Raw genomic sequence first — 18,856 nt, 5'->3', positions numbered from 1 at the left:
GGTGAGAATGGGATGGGAAAACACTTGGGAACAACAGCCACACCCTGCACTTGAGAAGGTGGACACATCTGCTTCCTGGAGTTCAGTTCAGACACAGTCGCTAGTGGGGTTAGCAGTCAGGACATGTTTGTGTGTAATAAATACACATCTTAAGTGGCTGAAACCATAAGAACACCAACCATGCTCCTTGGTGACTCCATAGTTGGGCCTGTCTGCCCTTGAGTCCCTTGCCCCTGTCCAGCGTCTGGTTCTACTGACACTGGAGTGGTTTCTGGGCTGTCTCATCAGTGTCTTAAAACAACTGCCACAATTCTGGGGGAGACAACACAAGGGAAAACCTTCCCCGGAAACCTTCAGCTGAACTCCTTGGAGGTCCCATTGGCCAGGACGGTGCCTGTGGCCCAGCTGTATGAGAGCTGGTGTTTCTACCTCTTTAGTGAGAAGTTTGGGCCACAATGAAAAGTCTGTGTGGGAGGCGAGGGCCGGGCTGCCTGCAGGAGTGGTGAGCTTCTGAGCTGGACTCCTCTGGGCCAGCTACAGATGGTGACAGGAAGTGCGCAGGGGTGTGGGGCAAGGGTACACTCCCAGGCTCTTTATACCATCTGCATGGGATCCATGGACTAGGCCCACAACAGGGATCACCAAATCAGTCACCTTCAGGGCCAGGAAGAGGTCTTAATAACTGTAGTGGTCCCCTGAGTCTCAGAGCATGGGGACTGGTGCAAACGGAGGGCCTTCGCCCTTTCTGAGGGGCTGTAGCTGCTCCTCACTTCCCACTCACCATTGCGTTGGGAGAGCATTGGTTCAGGCTTCCCAGAAATTCTGTTTTCAACAGAAGGTAAAACAATTTGTTTTTAATGTGAAATGGCCATGGAGGTTGCAGGAGATATGTTTAACAAAACTGGTCTGTGGCCTGGGGTGAGCCGCAGAGCCTTGCACACAATAGGCTGCAAAGGAGGGGACTCTGGAGGAAGATGCATGCTCAGGCCAGGGTGGCCTCGTAGCCAGATTGCCCAGGCTCTGTTTCACTCACATCGAGGAACTGTGAAATCCTGTGCTTAGCCTCTCTGAGGGTTACAGCCCTCACTTGTAAAACTGGGAGCAAGTTCCAGCTGGGAGAGCCAAAATGTGTGCAGGAGGCTGATTAAATGTGGTGCAAGTGTGTGGGATGGGAAGTGAAGGGAAGAAGAGATCCCAAGAAGGGAGACACGGACCAGAAGAGCTCCCTGTTCCTGTCTACTGTGGCATAGCAAACCACCCCAAGCTTCCAAACTTCCAAACTTAGGGGCAGATAACCACAACCACCTTGCTGGGCCTGTGGACTCTGCTTCCGATCAGAAATTCTAATAGGAAATCTCAGAGGTGGCTCATCTGGCAGCCTCCTGTGTCTCCATGCCAAGCTCCAGGTGCTGACCCTGTCACTCAGTTCCCCAAAACGCCTGGATAAAGGCAGCTCTTCAGACAGCAGCCAAGTCCCTGGTGTCTAGCCCTGCCCCTGCCCCTGTCCCTTTCTGCTGCATACCCTGGCTGCCCAGGCTTCTCCATGCTGCTGTGTCTTTAAAGGCGCTGTGCCCACAGCCCTGAAAGCCTTTGTTGCTGCTATTGTTCCTTTTTGGATTCAGAATTTATGTCAAGTGTGAGTGTGCAGCCCTTCTCTGTGCCCACCGAGCTTTGCATTCACCTGTCACCTCATCACATTATCCTGACATGCTCTCTGCTCTTGCCCCTCCCCCAGCATACCAGGGTCTCTGCATTCTCTTTGTATCCTTGGTGACTACACAGAGGCTGGCATACAGTAGGTGCAGCTTAGGTGTGGTATTATTGAAAGCATGGACTCTGGGCTGGGTGTACGGGTTCACACTTGTAATCCCAGCATTTTGGGAGGCTGCGGTGGGTGGATCACTTGAGGTCAGGAGTTCAAGACTAGCACTGCCAACATGGTGAAACCCCATCTCTATTAAAATACAAAACTTAGCCAGGTATGGTTGCAGGTACCTGTAATCCCAGCTACTTGGGAAGCTGAGGCAGGAGAAACACTTGAACCCAAGATGTGGAGGTTGCAGTGAGTCAAGATAGCTGAACCTCTCTAGGCCTTGGTTGTCTCATGTGGACAATGGGGTGAGTGATTCCATGAACTTCTCCTAAAGTTGTCATGAAGATTAAATTAGGTATTCCACATAAAGAGTTTGGAACAGAGCTTAGCCTTTGTAAATAGATACTCAAAGAAAATGAGTAGTTGCTACTATTAGGTATTATATAAATAGATCAACAAATGAATGAAGCTCATTTATTCCTTAAGGCTCAGGTCAAAATCTCTCCTGTTGCAGAAAGCTTTGCTTGATCCTCATAGTAAGGGATGTACTTTTGACTTGCTGTGCTTCTGTACCTGTTGAGTTCCTTACAGATCCCCCTGAGTACAGTTGAGTGTGCATAGGCTGATGTCTCCATGTGCACTGGAAGACCCCGAGGGACGGCTGTATCTTATTCATCTTTTTTAATGTTCCCTGTACTCAATATAAACAGTAGGTGCCTTGTACATAGTAAGTGCTCCATAAATGTGGCTGGAATGAAGGAGGGAAACCAGAAAGGGGAAACCACTTTATATCTAACTGGAAAGAGACACTAAAAAAGATAAGTTAAACTTGGCCCGGATTTAACTGAAAACAACAAAACTAAACACTCTTAAGTTAGATTGAACTGTGTATGAATTTTTTCTGGGCCTAAACCACTGCTTCAGATCCATCCATTCTTCCTGGTTTGAAGTTCAAATCCATGTTTTTTTTTTTTGTTTTGGTTTGGTTTGGTGTTTTTTTCGAGATGGAGTCTCGTGCTGCTCCCGGGTTAGAGTGCAGTGGTGCAATCTCAGCTCACTACAACCTCTGCCTCCCAGGTTCCAGCGTCAAATCCATGTTTAAAGCCCAGCAATTACTTAGAGCTGCTTACATGTTGGTTTCTGTGCTAAAGTAGTCCTTCCCCTTCCTTTTCCCCTCCCCTCTCTTCTCTCCCTTCTCCTTCTCCTCTAGTCTCTCCCCTCTCTTCCTCTCCTCTATTTGCCTTCCCTCCTCTTCCCTCCCTTCTTCTTCTGTCATCCCCTCCATCTCTGTCTCTTATTTCTTCTAGCCAGGGAATTTTTAAAGATTCTCCTCAAAGAAATCGTGCCTTGTCGGGCGCGGTGGCTCAAGCCTGTAATCCCAGCACTTTGGGAGGCCGAGGCGGGTGGATCACGAGGTCAAGAAATCGAGACCATCCTGGTCAACACGGTGAAACCCCATCTCTACTAAAAATACAAAAAATTAGTTGGGCATGGTGGTGCGTGCCTGTAATCCCAGCTACTCAGGAGGCTGAGGCAGGAGAATTGCCTGAACCCAGGAGGCGGAGGTTGCAGTGAGCCGAGATCGCGCCATTGCACACCAGCCTGGGTAACATGAGTGAAACTCCGTCTCAAAAAAAAAAAAAAAAAAAAGAAATCTTGCCTTGATGGAATGTCCAGCATTTAAAAGAGGTAAAGAGTTAAAATGCATGACGGTGGAAATTCATATCCACTTGGTCTTTTCTTCATTCTCATACCCCTAGGTGACCTCTGAAATGCCCTTAGGAACCTAGGCTTGCCAGATGTAGGAAATAGAAATATAGGATGCCCAGCTACATTTGTATTTCAGGTAAACATGAATATTATTTTCATGTAAGTATCTCCCATGCAATATTTGGGTGTCCAAATATAAACTGGGTGTCCTCTCTTTTATCTGGCAATCCTATTAGAACCCCTAGGGCCAGGGCCAGCTTCATGGGGTGAGATTTGTGCAGTGGTGCAGAACCCTGCACTCAGAAGGGACCATGCTTGGTTTAATGCTCTGTTCTCACCATCATACAATTCTTAATAATTTTTGAACAAGGGGGCCTGCATTTTCATTTTGTCCTGGGCCCCAAATTATGTAGCCAGTCTACCTAGAGCTCTTTGGAGCATGATTTCAGGCCCACTACCATAAGTACTGCTACTTTGAGTGAATCTACCACTCTATGGTACAAACCCAAGTGCGGCCCCACTGCCTGGATTCATAATGTATATCTGGTAGATTTTCCTTAGAAATCACATTTTTCTGTTGTAATTGGCTCTAAGTGTTTCTGCCTTGGCAGCAACTTCTACTTGTCAGGCTCTTTAATCCAAGTTTCACTGTACCTAGCATAAATCAGTGAAATATTTAGCGTGTGGAAATGCTCGTTGCTTCATAGATGCCTTGAAAAGCGTTTTGACCTAAAAAATAACTTTTATTGGTATTACATAATCATGTTGCATGATGCCTATGATATTTATTGCAAATGCATGTTGATGATGTCATCTTTCTGCACAATTGCTAAGACTCATAGTTTCCAAATGTTGGTCGTAGATTTGCTTGATTCCTCCTCTGAATGGGATCTTTTTTAAAAGAAAAGAACATGGATGTTTTGACTGCTCACTCACCCTAGAGTTCTACTAAGAAAGGGGCTCCTGAGCAGGTGTATGTGAAAATAAAGAGTGCAGGACCAGCAGAACATGCAGAACCAGAGAACTGCAGAAGAGCCACAGAAACACCACCCACAATCACCTATCACAAGTTGTTTTAAGAAAATCTGAAATAAGTAAAACACCAGACTTAGAGGAGAATGTAATCACTTGTGTTGCCGAAAATAATGTTTCACTTTACTAAAAAATCTTCCTCTAGGTCCATTTTAAGTAATGAAATCTCTAGAATTAACACATGTAATGAATAAAAATTGTATTGGATTTCTTGGTTTTGATAGTCTCCATTATTAAGTAAGAGATCACTTTTTAATTTTATTTTTGGAGACAGAGTCTCACTCTGTCACCCAGGCTGGAGTGCAGTGAGGCGATCTCAGCTCACTGCAACCTCCATCTCCTGGGTTGAAGGAATTCTCCTGCTTCCCAAGTAACTGGGACTACAAACATGTACCACCACACGCAGCTAATTATTTTATGTTTTTAGTAGAGACGGGGTTTTACCATGTTGGCCAGGCTGATCTCAAACTCCTGACTTCAGGTGATCCACCCACCTTGGACTCCCAAAGCGCTGGAATTACAGGCGTGTGCCACTGCACCTGGCCAAGAGATCACTTTTCAGGGGAATCTGGGTGATGGCTAGAGAGAATCATTCTGTGCTGTTTTAACTTTGCAGCTTCTGTAAGTCTACAGTTATTTTTAAATATAATTAAAAATTACACACACACACACACACACACACACATATATATATATATTACATAATATAATATGTTCAGGAACACATCTATGAGATTAAACAAGCACATCTTCATTGCATACTCAGTCTAGGTGGTGACTGATCTATCTTTGCCTCTGCCTGGTAATTTATAAAATAAAGTACTGGATCTGGAGACTGTAATGCTCAAATCCCATGGTAGCTGATAGCTTCAATCACTTAATCTTTCATCAAGGGGGCATCAACAGCAGAAAATAAACTCATTTTTAAAATCACGTTTCCTTGTCTCATGACCTAGAAAAGGAGCAAAGATCCAAAGTGAGTAATCTGCTTTTGTGTTGTTAGTCAGGACCATGTTTATCTCCCATGTCTTTCTTAAGTTTAGCACCTGAACTTGATTATTGTATCATTCTAACTTTGATCCCAATTAGAGTGAGTTAGTTTTACCCAATTTTAGTTGCTTAAGTGGAAAAAGTGGAAGTAGTGACTGAAGTTAAAGGAGATTATCAAGGAATTGGGCATATTGGGTGAGATATGGAGAACAGGAAGGGAATGTACGTATTCATTCACTCATTCAAGGGTGAGTCCCCACCTCCAGGCTCTGTCAGTACATTGCCTGATGGCACAAGGATGGACACACTTTGACCCCCGGCACTTGCTTTCCAGGCTACAGGAAGACAGCAAGCCAGTAAACAAGTTGTGGTCTGTAGCACCAAGAAGCCATAAATGCTATGGAGAAAAATAGAGTAAGGGAAAGCTGTAGGGGTAGGGGTGGGAATCAGAGAAAGTGATTTGTTCATACTAGGAATGACAGTGCTTCTGCAGTGAGACTGAAATAGAGTTACAACTATCATAAATTTTATAGATTAGCAAAAACATAGGTAAATCTTAATCCTGGTGTTGTGTTAGTGAAATGGAATTGAATTGCTATATCATTTTAATTTTAATTCTAGTTAAAGTTAGGTTATTTTCTCCACTTTTCCAAATCCTGGCAGGGTTTGATTCTCACACTTATTTTGTATAGCAGCAGTCATAAAAATGTATATGTTCTTTGACCCATAATGCAGTGATTCTCAATCTCACTGGACCTAATGCCCTCTTTTTGACAATAAATATTTTTTAACACTCTCTTTACTATCCTGAATGAAATCATGGATCACATAACCTGTCTAGAGACATAATTGCAGGAATTCAAGACAATACTTAAGGAAACCAAAGGGAAGTTATTTATATTACAAATATATTATTAAATATATTTATTCAGTAATAAACTAAACACAAATACACCAAGACATACATTTCCTGCATCTATACTCAGAATTACTGTGGCAGTGTTGAATGCAGATGTCCAGGCTTATGGACCAGTCACACCTGGGAGCATTGCAGGTTGCCATGGTGATGGGAAAGGAGAGGAGGCTGTGTCACTTGTGTGCTGGCCTAAAGCACCTCTAATTTCAAGGGAACAGGGTTTAATTTTTCCATACGCCTAGGACTTGGAAAACCTAAAAGCTTTGGTGTAACTAAGTTCAGGGCTCTTAACTGCTTGCATGTATTTGACCACATGGCATTTGACTGGACATGGGATATGGCACAGTCCTCTGTTGGTTGAGACTGTCCCATGCATTTCACACCTGGCTCTGCCCATCAATGCCAGTAAAGCTCCCCTAGCCAAAAATGCCTTGAAAGTTTTCAGCATCCCACTTATTGGCAGGGTGGCCCTCTTTCAGAACCTCTGTATCAATCAAGTTCACGGGGATTTATTCTTAGGTAATAATACAAAATAGCACTATGCTCTATGTCTGCCTATATTGCTATCAAGATTATTATGATAATCTAAAACTGGAAACAACCTAAGTATTCAACCAAATGGAAATGTTTCATTAGCTATGATTTATCAAAACAAAGTTATACAGCCAGTAAATAAACAAATAAAATTCTATGTAACAGTGCAAACCAAAAATGTCATTTATGATATACTCTTGATTGAAAACATACATAACATTTTATATGATCCATATAAAAACATGCATTCATATACAGCAAAGAAGAAATATTCTGAAATTGATAGTTGAAAGAGAATGAATAAGCTATCTATTGGTTTGTAACAAACCACTCCAAAACTTAGTGTTTTGAGGCAAATTTGTTAGCATATGATTCTGTAGGATCAGCAGTTTGGGCTGGGCTCACACCCTGTGGTTTTTCTGCTGTTCTGCTGGTCTTTCCTGGGCACTCATGATGTGGCAGAAGCATGTCGAGGCTTGGTGGGGGCACACTGGTCCAAGGTGACATCACTCACATGTCTAGTGGTTGTTGCTAACCATCAACTGAGTTTCTGCAGTGGACTAGCCATAGACATCTTCTTTGAACCACCGCAGAAAAGCAGGCAGTATTTTAGGCCCAAATTATAACTTTAAAGCTGCTGAAATAGAAGACTGATAGAGGATAGAGATTGTTTTATTTGTGCATTTCAATACTATCCCCCAAAGGGCTAATTGACCAGAGAATGTCAGGGGTGAAAAAGAGAATGGACCAGCCATATGGTTCATGAAGGCAAGCCGGTTTTACTAAAGAGTCAGCTAAAATAGTTGGTCCCAGGACCAGTGTTAGAGACTGATACAGGCAAGAAGAGAGAGTGAACAGTAAGTAGTGAGTGAAGTCAGCCACAGGGGAGGATGGGGAATGGTGTGGTAAATGCTCCACATTTGCCTTGGGGAAATAGAGGCCCTTGTAAGAATCAGGTCTTATATTTGATACCTTCCAAGGAGTTCTCTAAGCGACAAATACATCTTATCAGATTGCAGTATTAAGGACACTGTCATTTTTTACACTGCTGAGACTGATGAGTGATAAACTCTTTGTACAGATTGTGGGGCAGGAACTGCTGGCCCAATACGCCAAACAGTATGAAGAAAAACCACTCTTCGGCCTGCTCCAAAACTGGGCTGAGTCTGTGGGGTACAAGCTGAGAACCAGGTATGTATGACTCGGGCCGTCATTGTCATCTGCCTTCAGTGGCTTATCATGAAGCCTGAGTTCATAGAGCCTCGGCGTAATTCACTCTTGCTTGAAATTTTTAATATTTGCTATATGCAAAAAATCTGTGAATACGTAAAATTAATGCTCATTCACTCACTACCAATTTAAAAACTAAAACATTGCTCATTCTGTCCTTTCTGCTTGAGTTTCTTTTTTATTTCATGTTCACTGTTCTAAGCACTTTACAGGTTTTAATCCTAAAAACCCCATGAGGTAAGTTCTTATTTCCATTTCACAGATGAGAAAACTGAGTCACCGAGGTTAAGTATCTTGCTCAAGATTACGTGGCTAGTGAGTGGCAGAGGTAAGATTTGAACCCAGACAGTCTGGTTTCAAGATCCATGCTTTTGGTTGTTTGTATTGATCTTTCAGTATTGTCTGTTAGCTTTATAAATAAAGCATAATATATGTAATATTTTGTAACTTTGTTTTCCCTCAATATTTTGTTTCTTAGAATCATTCAAATTGTTATGTATAGCTGCAGAACTCCTCTTCACAGTATTCTGTAATATTCCATCCTGTGTTCTAATCTCTGATATCTGTGGAAATTTGAGTTGTATACAGTTTTTTGATATTTTGCATGATGCTATTATGAAAAACCCTATACATTTTTTCTGGGGGATATGCACAAGAGTTATTATAGGACTTCCAAACTTAATTGACATCCCTTAGAATAAGAAATACACCTTAAATCACCGTGGACACCTGTATATCCATAGGGCCTCCACCTCAAACACAACTGAAGCAAACAGTTCATGGAGCAGTGGCCACCTCTCTATTTATTACTAATGATGCTCTCTGATATTTTTAAATTTTACTTTTAAAGAATACTGATCTTAGCAGAATACTGATTTCAGCCAGATATGGTGGCTCATGCCTATGATCCTAGCACTTTGGGAGGCCACGGCAGGATTGCTCAAGCACTTTGGGAGGCCACGGCAGAAGGATTGCTCAAGCCCAGGAGTGAGACCAGCTTGAGCAGTATGGTGGGACCCCTGTCTCTACAAAAATAATACAAAAATTAGTCCGGCATGGTAGCACATGACGGTGGTCCCAGCTACTTGGGAGGCTAAGGCAGGAGGATGGCTTGAGCCTGGGAGGCATAGGTTACAGTGAACTGAGATCATGCCACTGCACTTGAGCCTGGGCAACAGAGTGAGACCCTGCCTAAAAAAAAATACCCCAACCCTTAAACTGATTTTATGACCTATTAGTTATTTGCAATCTCTTGTTTGAAAAACTCTCCCCTATGGACTGTATTACCTATGAGTGGAATTGCTGTGTTATGGAGTAATGTTCAACTTTACTAGATAGTGACAAATGACTTTTCACAGTGGTTGTATAAATTTATACCTCCATTAGCAGCATGTATCTTGTTGACCCGTATTCTGTTCTCACCAACACTTGGTACTATCAGACTTCTTAATTTTTGTCAATACAGTATAAGAAATGATCCCTCACCCTGACTTTAAACTGAATTTTCCTGATTACTATTAAGGATGAGCATGATTTCACATGTCCGTTTGCCATTTGTCTTTCTTCCTATGTGAAATGCCTGTTCATGTTTTCTGCCTATTTTTATTGTGTGTGTGTGTGTCTTGTTCTTATTGATTTTTAAGGGATCTTTATCCTTTGTTATCATAAATGCTTTAATTATCTTTTATATGTTTGTGGCTTGTCTCATATTTTCTTCTTTTCTTTTCCTTTTTCTTTTCTTTTTAAAAAAACAGAATTTCACTCTTGTCACCCAAGCTGGACTGGAATGGAGCAATCTTGGCTCACTGCAACCTCTGCCTCCCAGGTTCAAGTGATTCTCTTGCCTCAGCCTCCCGAGTAGCTGGGATGATAGGCACCCACCACCAAACCTGGCTAATTTTGTATTTTTTTAGTAGAGACAGGGCTTCTCCATGTTGGTCAGACTGGTCTCCATCTCCCAGCCTCAGGTGATCTACCTGCCTCAGCCTCCCAAAGTGCTGAGATTACAGGCGTGAGCCACCACATCCAGCCTATATTTTCTTTCTTTCTTTCTTTTTTTCTTTTTTCTTTTCTTTTTTTTTGGGGGGGACAGAGTCTCACTTTGTTGCCCAGGCTAGAGTGCAGTGGTGCAATCTCAGCTCACTACAACCTCTGCCTTTTGGGTTCAAGTGATTCTTCTGCCTCAACCTCCCAAGTAGCTGGGACTACAGGCACATGCCACCATTCCTGGCTAATTTTTTTTTTTTTTTTTTTTTTTTGTATTTTTAGTAGAGATGGGGTTTCACCATGTTAACCAGGATTGTTTCAATCTCCTGACCTTGTGATCCGCCTGCCTTGGCCTCCCGAAGTGCCAGGAAAACAGATGTGGGCCACTGTGCCCAGCCTTGTCACATTTTCTTTATGGTGTCTTTTGATTGAGATAAATTCATTAATTATACTCAAACTTATCGATATTTTCTTTTATATCCAACACTTTCTGCATCATCTATTCTGAGGTCATGAAATCTATATCTTTAAAAGTTTGAAAGTCTCACCTTTTACATTTAATTATTATTATTTTTTTTGTTTTTGTTTTTGTTTTTTGTTTTTTGTTTTTTTGTTTTTTTGTTTTTGAGACGGAGTTTCGCTCTCGTTACCCAGGCTGGAGTGCAATGGCGCAATCTCGGCTCACCGCAACCTCCGCCTCCTGGGTTCAGGCAATTCTCCTGCCTCAGCCTCGTGAGTCGCTGGGATTACAGGCACGCGCCACCATGCCCAGCTAATTTTTTGTAGTTTTAGTAGAGACGGGGTTTCACCATGTTGACCAGGATGGTCTTGATCTCTTGACCTTGTGATCCACCCACCTCGGCCTCCCAAAGTGCTGGGATTACAGGCTTGAGCCACCGCGCCCGGCCTACATTTAATTATTAAATACATAGACATTTTTATGCATGGTTTGAGGAAGGGATCTAATTTTATTTTTTACCTTTAGGGACAGTCATTTGTTCTGGCACCGTTTACCGAATTGGACATTCTTTCCTAGTAATCTGCAAGGTCTCTTCTGGCATTTATTAAATCTCCATCTATTTGGGAGTTCATTCTGGGACTATTATTTTCTAAGTCTTTTTTGTATATTTTTGATCCAACAATACACTTTTATAATCACTCTGACTTTAAAACAAAATATTACTATAGTATTACATTATATTATTATATTAGAAATGTAATTCAGAATTGTGTTGGCTGTTCAGGATCTTTGGCCATTTCATATAAGTTTTGTAATCAGTTTGTCAAGTTTCTTAGAAATAAAACGAAGGATGAATATTGTAGGATTGTACTTATATGACATATCTACAGTAGTCCAATTTGTAGACATAGAAAGTAGAATGTTGGTTCCCAGGGGCTAATAAGAGAAGAGAATTGGTAGTTATTTGTTTCATAGGTACAGAGTTTCAGTTTGAGAAGATGAAAAAGTTGTGGAGATGAATAGTGGTGTTGGTTGTATAACGATGTGAATGTACTTAATATCACTGAGTTGTACACTTAAAATGGGCTGGCCACAGTGGCTCACACATGTAATCTCAGCACTTTGGGAGATTGAGATGGGTGGATCACCTGAGGTCAGGAGTTCAAGATCAGCCTGGGCAACATGGTGAAACCCCGTCTCTACTAAAAATATAAAATTAGCTGGGCATAGTGGCGCATGTCTGTAATCCCAGCTACTTGGGAGGCTGAGGCAGGAGAATTTCTTGAACTCAGGAGTCAGAGGTTACAGTGAGCTGAGATTGCACCATTGCAATCCAGCCTGGGCAACAAGAGTGAAACTCTATCTCAAAAAAAAAAGTAGTGAAAATGATAAATGTTTTGTTATTTGTATTTTATCACAGGCCTGAAAACCTGCTGAAAGTTTCTTTGAAACTATATTAAATCTATAGATTTGCAAAAAATTTGACATATTTATGAAGCAGGTCTTCCTCTCAAAGATTTTCATCTTCAAAGTGTCCTTCAGGGTTTTATAATTTTTTCCATACATAGTATATCCTTTCATAGACTTATTACTCATTACTTTATTATTTCATTGTTAAAATAATATTTTTAAATTATGATTTTTATAGTTAATGGTTTATTATACATGCAGTTGGCTTTTGTGTATAAAGCTGACTGTACAGAAATTTCTTTTAAATGTGTCTGTAGATTCTTTAGAGGTTTTTTTCCATAGATAATCATTTATAAATTATGAATTTTTATTTCTTCCTTTCCAACTGTTGTTTCTTTTATTCTTTTCATGTCTCACAGCAAGAGCTAGGACGACCAACACAATTTGAATAGAAGCCATCTTACAGGGTGTTCTTTTGTCATATTGCTGATTTTAATTTTAGAGACAGAGTCTTACTCTGTCCCCCAGGCTGGAGTGTAGTGGCATGAATGTCATAGCTCACTGTAACCTCCAACTCCTGATCTCAAGCTATCCTTCTACCTCAGCCTCTTGAGTAGCTAGGATGACAGGCACACACTACCACACCCAGCTAATGTTTTTTATTTTTATTTTTGGAGTCAGTGTCCGTCTTCATTGCCCCAGGCTGGTCTTGAACTGTTGACCTCAAGCTGTGTCTTTTCCTTGGCCTCCCAAAGTGCTAGAATTTCAGACATGAATCACCTCTCCCAGACTTTTATTGCTAGCTTCCTAAATAATTAGTTTAATATTTCACAACTAAAAATGATGTTTGCTGAAATTGATAGACACACTTTACTTCCTAAAGATGCTTATACATTTTAAAGGTATTTTTGTCATTACCAGATTAATTTTATCAAATTATATTTTTCTGTATCTGTTGAAATGATTGTATCTTTCTTCTTTATTTTGTTAGTTTGATGAATAACTTTTGCAAATCATCTAATGTTAAACTACCCTTGCATGCTTAAGAAACATTCAATTTTATTTTGCTGTATTATCATATTTATATTTTCCTGGATTTGTCTTTGTTAGTTTTTTGGGGGAATTTTATTGTACATTTATAGTTTTCCATTCGAATTGTACATTGTTGATTTAGATTTACATCAGTGTCACAGCTCTCATAGAGTTATTTTGGGAGTGGTTTCTTATTCTGTGGAAGAATTTGATAAGTTATTTGAAAATAATCTGGGCTTAGGAGTATTTTAAACTCTTTAATTAGCTTAATTGTTTAAAGACTAGGCTTTTCTTTTCATGTCAGTTTAAGTAAATTATATTTTTCGAGGAATTTATTGACTTGGTTTTGATTTTATTGGTGTAAGATTTTTTGTGTACTGTTCTATCATTATCTTTTTAACTTCTGCTAGATCTGTAGTAGTATCTCATTTGTCATTTCTAAAATGCTTCCTTGTGCCTTCTTTTTTTGTTATTGTTCAATCTCATCAGATGTTTGTCTGGTTTATTGTTATTTTTCAAATAACCAACTTTTCCCTTTGATCCTTTCTGTTGTTCCTTTGTTTTCTATTTCACTGATTTATGCTTATGAATGTATTGTCTCCTTTATTACTTTTAGAGAGCTTATTATGCTTTTTTCTTTTGTGTATTTTTTAATTGTTATTTTTATTTGGAATGAGATTATTGGTCCCCCAAATCCAAAAGTATTGAACTAGCTTCTGAGGAAACTATTCATTAGAAAATATAATCTCACAATCCTGATTAAACACATAGAAAACATAGTAAATGATGGTCTGGGATTTTTTATACCCATTGGGATGAAGTAAAATTGAGAAATCTGTAATCTATCTTTTTTTTCCTATTTTTATTGCTGCTCAGGACCTGTTTATTCAAACTGTCGTCGATCTTAAAGCTTAAAAACACAAGCTTCTACATGTTAGAACTGTTTCACTGGAGTCTCTCTTATTTTTAATGTCTCCATTTGTCCTCACACTCTAGAGTTAGTGGGTCTTCCTAATATTTCTAGCTCTGAGTGGGAAGTGTATAGTATGGATAGCTTTTCCCCCAATGTATTAGTTTGAAAATTGTCCAATATATTAAGGAATTGAAAGAATAGTACAACTCCCCACCAGAATCAGCTCCATCGTTGCAGGAAACTTGTTCCCCAACTGGCTGCAAATCATCTACCCTTTCATTTCTTTTTCAGGTAGCAGAGCAGGGCTTGTTTCCATCATTTTGGAAGCATGACACGCTCTCACCCATATGCAAATCTATATTCCTAGCACATTTTCCAGGACAGAGTTGAGATGTGCCAAAGGCAGTATTCCAATTGTAAATATTTGGAAAGTTCCAGTCCATTTATTTTTGTCTCAGTTATTAACCTCCAAAACAGTATACATCTCTCCCACACATCTAGGTTTTACTGATTCAGTCTCTGTGTTTATCCACTTAAATCCCCAAACTTTACTCACTCTGGCTTTTATGTGAAAGAAGGCTTTGTCATCAATGTGTTTTCAGCACTCACTGTGTACTGGGCACTTCTTAACGCATTGGTGATCAGCAGTTACTAGGGGTTCTGCCTTCAAGGAGTCTGCACTCGGAGAGCAGTAGGGTGGTAGACATAGTGACAGCCCTGAGAAAAGTACTCTTGAGCAGGTGGGGACCTGAGGAAAGATGGGCTGAGAACTTACTAGTACCCTCAAATCCCTCCAATGGGCACCCATTTGTCCATACAGCAACTACCCCTCATTTGGGCCTGGGAGGAGTCAGTCAGGGTACTGAAAACTTCCATGGGACCAGATAAGGCAGATGGCACATGGCAGGGAGAAGAGCCCTGGAAGGAAATGACTCTGAGAGGGGGCTGTACCTGGCTCTGCAGACAGCCATTCAGCCTTGGCTTGTCCCTGTAAGGGCTGCCTCACTCCCTACCACATGGAGGCCTGCCACTGGGGCCCTTCCTGTTCTCATCAGCCTGTGGACCTTTAGGAGGTAGTGGTAGGTGTCCAGAAAAGTCAAGATTTTGCCTTGCACCCAAGATGTTTTTCTACATTATGCTGTAAAATCTACAAATATTCAGCAAAGTTGAAATAATTTTATAGGAAGCGTTTAAGTACAAACCATGGAGATTATATTAACCTATTACTGTACCTGACCTATCACTATCACATCTATGGATTCGTGTATGGAACTCACCCATCCATTCATCTTCTCTTTTTGACCCATTTCAAAGTAAACTGTAGACATCAGCATATTTCTAAGTAATTTAGCATGAGCATCTTTAGAGTTACATATTTAGTTTTAATTCTTTTTCTTCTTATGTAGAAATTACATACAATAAAATGCATAAATCTTAAGTGTACATTCACTGAGTTTTTACAAATGCATATACCTATGTAACCAAACTCGTATTAAGATATGGACCATCACTCCAGAAAGTTCTTTCAGGTCCCTTCTTGGTCAATCTTACCACCCAGATACAGCCACTGTTCTGATATTTTCCCACTACAGATGAGTTTTTCTGCACTAGAATTTCACATAAATGGAACCATGCAGTATGTACTCTTTTGTAGCTCCCTCATGAACTTGGCATAATACTTTGTGACATTCACCCATGTTGTTGTGTGGATTAGTTTGTTCCTTTTCATTATTGCAGTATTTTACTTTATGGATATAGTAGAATTTGTTTTCCATTCTCTTATTGATGAATAGACGCCTGGGATGTTTGCAGTTTTTCACTTCTGTGAGTAGAACTGCTATGAGCATTCTTATATAAACATTTTGGTGAATGTATGTTTTTATTTCTCTTAGGCAAATAGTAGGAGTGGAACTGCTAGATTATAGGGTATGTGTGCATTTAGTTTTATGAGAAACTGTGACAACTTTTTGCAAAGTGATTTTACCATTTTACACTCCCATCAGCAAGCATGAGAGTTCTGCTTTCTCCAGATCCTTGGCAACACTTCATGTCAGTGTATTTAATTTTAGTCATTCTGGTGGATGTATGAGGCCACCTCACCGTGGTTTCCATTTGCATTTCCCTGATGACTAATGATATACATTTTAATGTAAACTTTATTTAAAAATAGAGTCATTTGGATCTTCTTGTAAAATACGCAGTTACAGGGAGATTGCCTTTAGTGATGTTCCTGTTTTTAAAGAGAGTCCGCACACTCTTCTGCAGTAGGCGGGTTCCTAGAGCTATGTGACATGTGACTCACGTGACTCGGTGAGTGGGTGAGATCCGCTTCCTGCAGCATGTGCAGTTCACAACCTCAGGTTGACAAACATGTTCTACCATCTGCATTCCAGGAAAGCTAGTTTCCAGTAATGGCCCCTAGATGACTAAAACATACTTTTCAATAATAATATATGGAAGTTCTTTACATCTTTTATTAAGTAGACCGAGGCAGAAACCCAACCTTTTTAAAGCCCAGATGCAGAATAAACATTGACATCATTTAAATTTCCTGGTAATTGGTATGTAAATACCTCCCTCTTCCCTGTCTAAATGGAGGGTGATTATTAATTCAGCACTTGGCATCCTCAAAAGCACTACATCAGTTGCTTCTTAACGTTTCTCTCATGCCTTCTGATTAAGCAACAACAGCCACTTGGGTTTTTTATTTTTAGTTAATGTGAATTTAAGTTACTTGGGTCTTATAATAACTTATTTCCTCAGGAAGTGGGGAAAGGGGAGGGCAAGAGGCAGCCGCACTATGGGAAACCCTAAGTGTGAATTAACCCTTCCCCTGATTGTCTGTGTTATCTAAAGGTTCATGGTGGGGCCAGAAAGTCAGCATGAAATACAGAGTTTCATGATGAAAAGCTGACAAGCTTTTAAGGAGAACTTGCTTGTTTTGAGTCTGTGCTTACATCTCTTAACTCCTCTGTGCCTCAGTTTTCTCATTTGCCAAATGGGAAAGATGGGAATTGCTGCCTGCTGAAGAAAGCCACCATCTCTGTGGCACACCCTCTCCTGTGCTTGCCCACAGCCCTCTCACTTCCCTCCGGGGTGCCTCTTGCTTTAAATACTGATGTTCCTTAACAAAATCTGAGCTTGACTGAGTTCTGCCTGTGTGACCTTGAGCAGTTTACCAAATCTTGCTGAGCCTCAGTTTCCTGAACTTTACATTGGATAATTATAGTATTCTAGAATTATTGAGAAAATTGAATAATTCACAGCAAATAATGAGCCAAATTCCTGATATATAATATATTTAATAAATATCCATTGACAAATACTTTGTAACAGATATATTTGATTATTAATATCCAGTTAAAATAATTATAATAAATACCCAGCAGTGGTTATTATAGTCTCGCTTGACAGAATTGTATGGTGGGGACTGGGCACGATGGCTCATGCCTGTAATCCCAGCACTTTGGGAGACCAAGGTTGGCAGATCACTCGAGGTCAGGAGTTCAAGACCAGCCTGGCCAACATGGTAAACCCCGTCTCTACTAAAAATACAAAAATTAGCCAGGCATGGTGGCTCACGCCTGTAATCCCCACTACTTGGGAGGCTGAGGCAGGAGAATTGCTTGAACCTAGGAGGTAGAGGTGGCAGTAAGCTGAGATCATGCCACTATAGTCCAGCCTGGGGAACAGAGTAAGATGCTGTCTAAAAAAAAAAAAAAAAGAATTGTATAATGGTTGAGTTATACATAAATTATATAATGGCTGAGTTATGCTTCATAGAAATTGTATAGCTATTAATTAAGAAAGACTACGTAAAATATTGAACACTACTTATAATACAATAGTAAGTGGAAAAATTAGGAAACAAAACGATCTCTATACAAGGACATAGGACAACCACTTAGAATAAACTTGAGCTAAGCATTTATCAGAAAATTACTGAAAAGAATTATGAATACACTCGGTGAGAGATAGCAAGATTATGTATATTGACACTATTTTTCTATAGAAAAAATATTTTTGAAATCTATTTCTTTCAAATGAAATTCTTTGGTAAGGCCAAAATAATAATGATGGTCACTGTGCTTTTCCTCCAGTTTCCTGGCATTTAACACAGACACAGTCTATAATCTCGCCTTTCTGTTGAAAGCAGTGAAATTTCGTGAACAGGTTCTTCAGCGGAGTTTGGTGGCCAGAATTTATTATAAGGTAAAGATAAACTGTGTTATATTTTTCCTTTTGACATGTGCTTAAGGGATATCCTTGCTGGTGAACTATGTGTTAAATTTAGTAGAAGATGAGTCAGCTTAATGACCAGCTTCTGGAAGTGACTAGAGCTCCTACAGGCCATTTTGCATGACACTGTTGCTTGCTGCAGAGGCCAGGATGCTTCTGTTTAACCGCCCTTAGGTCGTCTTCTACAATTCCACCTGTAAGCATCATGTGGCTGCCATGGGAATTGATGAGTGGTATAATTTTCAGCCCTTATCAGAATTGAAAAATAATTGTTTTATATCTATGAAGAGTACATTGTTCTCTAAGGCAGGGAGGGGAACTGCATCAGGCATATGTAAAAATTAACATTGGGTTGGTCTAAGATGCATTCTATCTCCTATTAAAATCCCCATGAAGCTCTGCAAAAGCATAAAACCTTGTGTCAGCTTTGATAGAAATATAGAGGGAATTTCTACCAAGTTCAGTGCCAGTGGGGTTGGTCTGAAGGATCACTGTCCACCCTAGCAATATCTATTTCATCTTCTGATCCAGCATAGAATAGCCAATGGGATCTCAGGAGAAGGCTTTGCTCCTCCCACTCTCTGTCCAGGT

At 40.3% G+C, this 18,856-nt stretch overlaps 1 protein-coding gene across 1 annotated transcript in view; it reads left to right on the top strand.

The window, feature by feature from the left end:
- ACOXL (acyl-CoA oxidase like) overlaps positions 1-18,856 on the top strand; it is a 319,336-nt gene that overhangs the window by 186,753 nt on the left and 113,727 nt on the right. Inside the window, 2 exon segments of the mRNA XM_017549848.2 lie at positions 8,077-8,186; positions 18,127-18,238. Coding sequence (XP_017405337.2) covers positions 8,077-8,186; positions 18,127-18,238 — 222 coding nt within the window.

This window comes from Cebus imitator, unplaced genomic scaffold (assembly GCF_001604975.1).
Source record: "Cebus imitator isolate Cc_AM_T3 unplaced genomic scaffold, Cebus_imitator-1.0 Scaffold222, whole genome shotgun sequence".
In the NCBI taxonomy this organism is placed as follows: domain Eukaryota; kingdom Metazoa; phylum Chordata; class Mammalia; order Primates; family Cebidae; genus Cebus; species Cebus imitator.
Note: the sequence above shows the minus strand (reverse complement) of the source record. Positions and strands in the feature narration are given on the sequence as shown.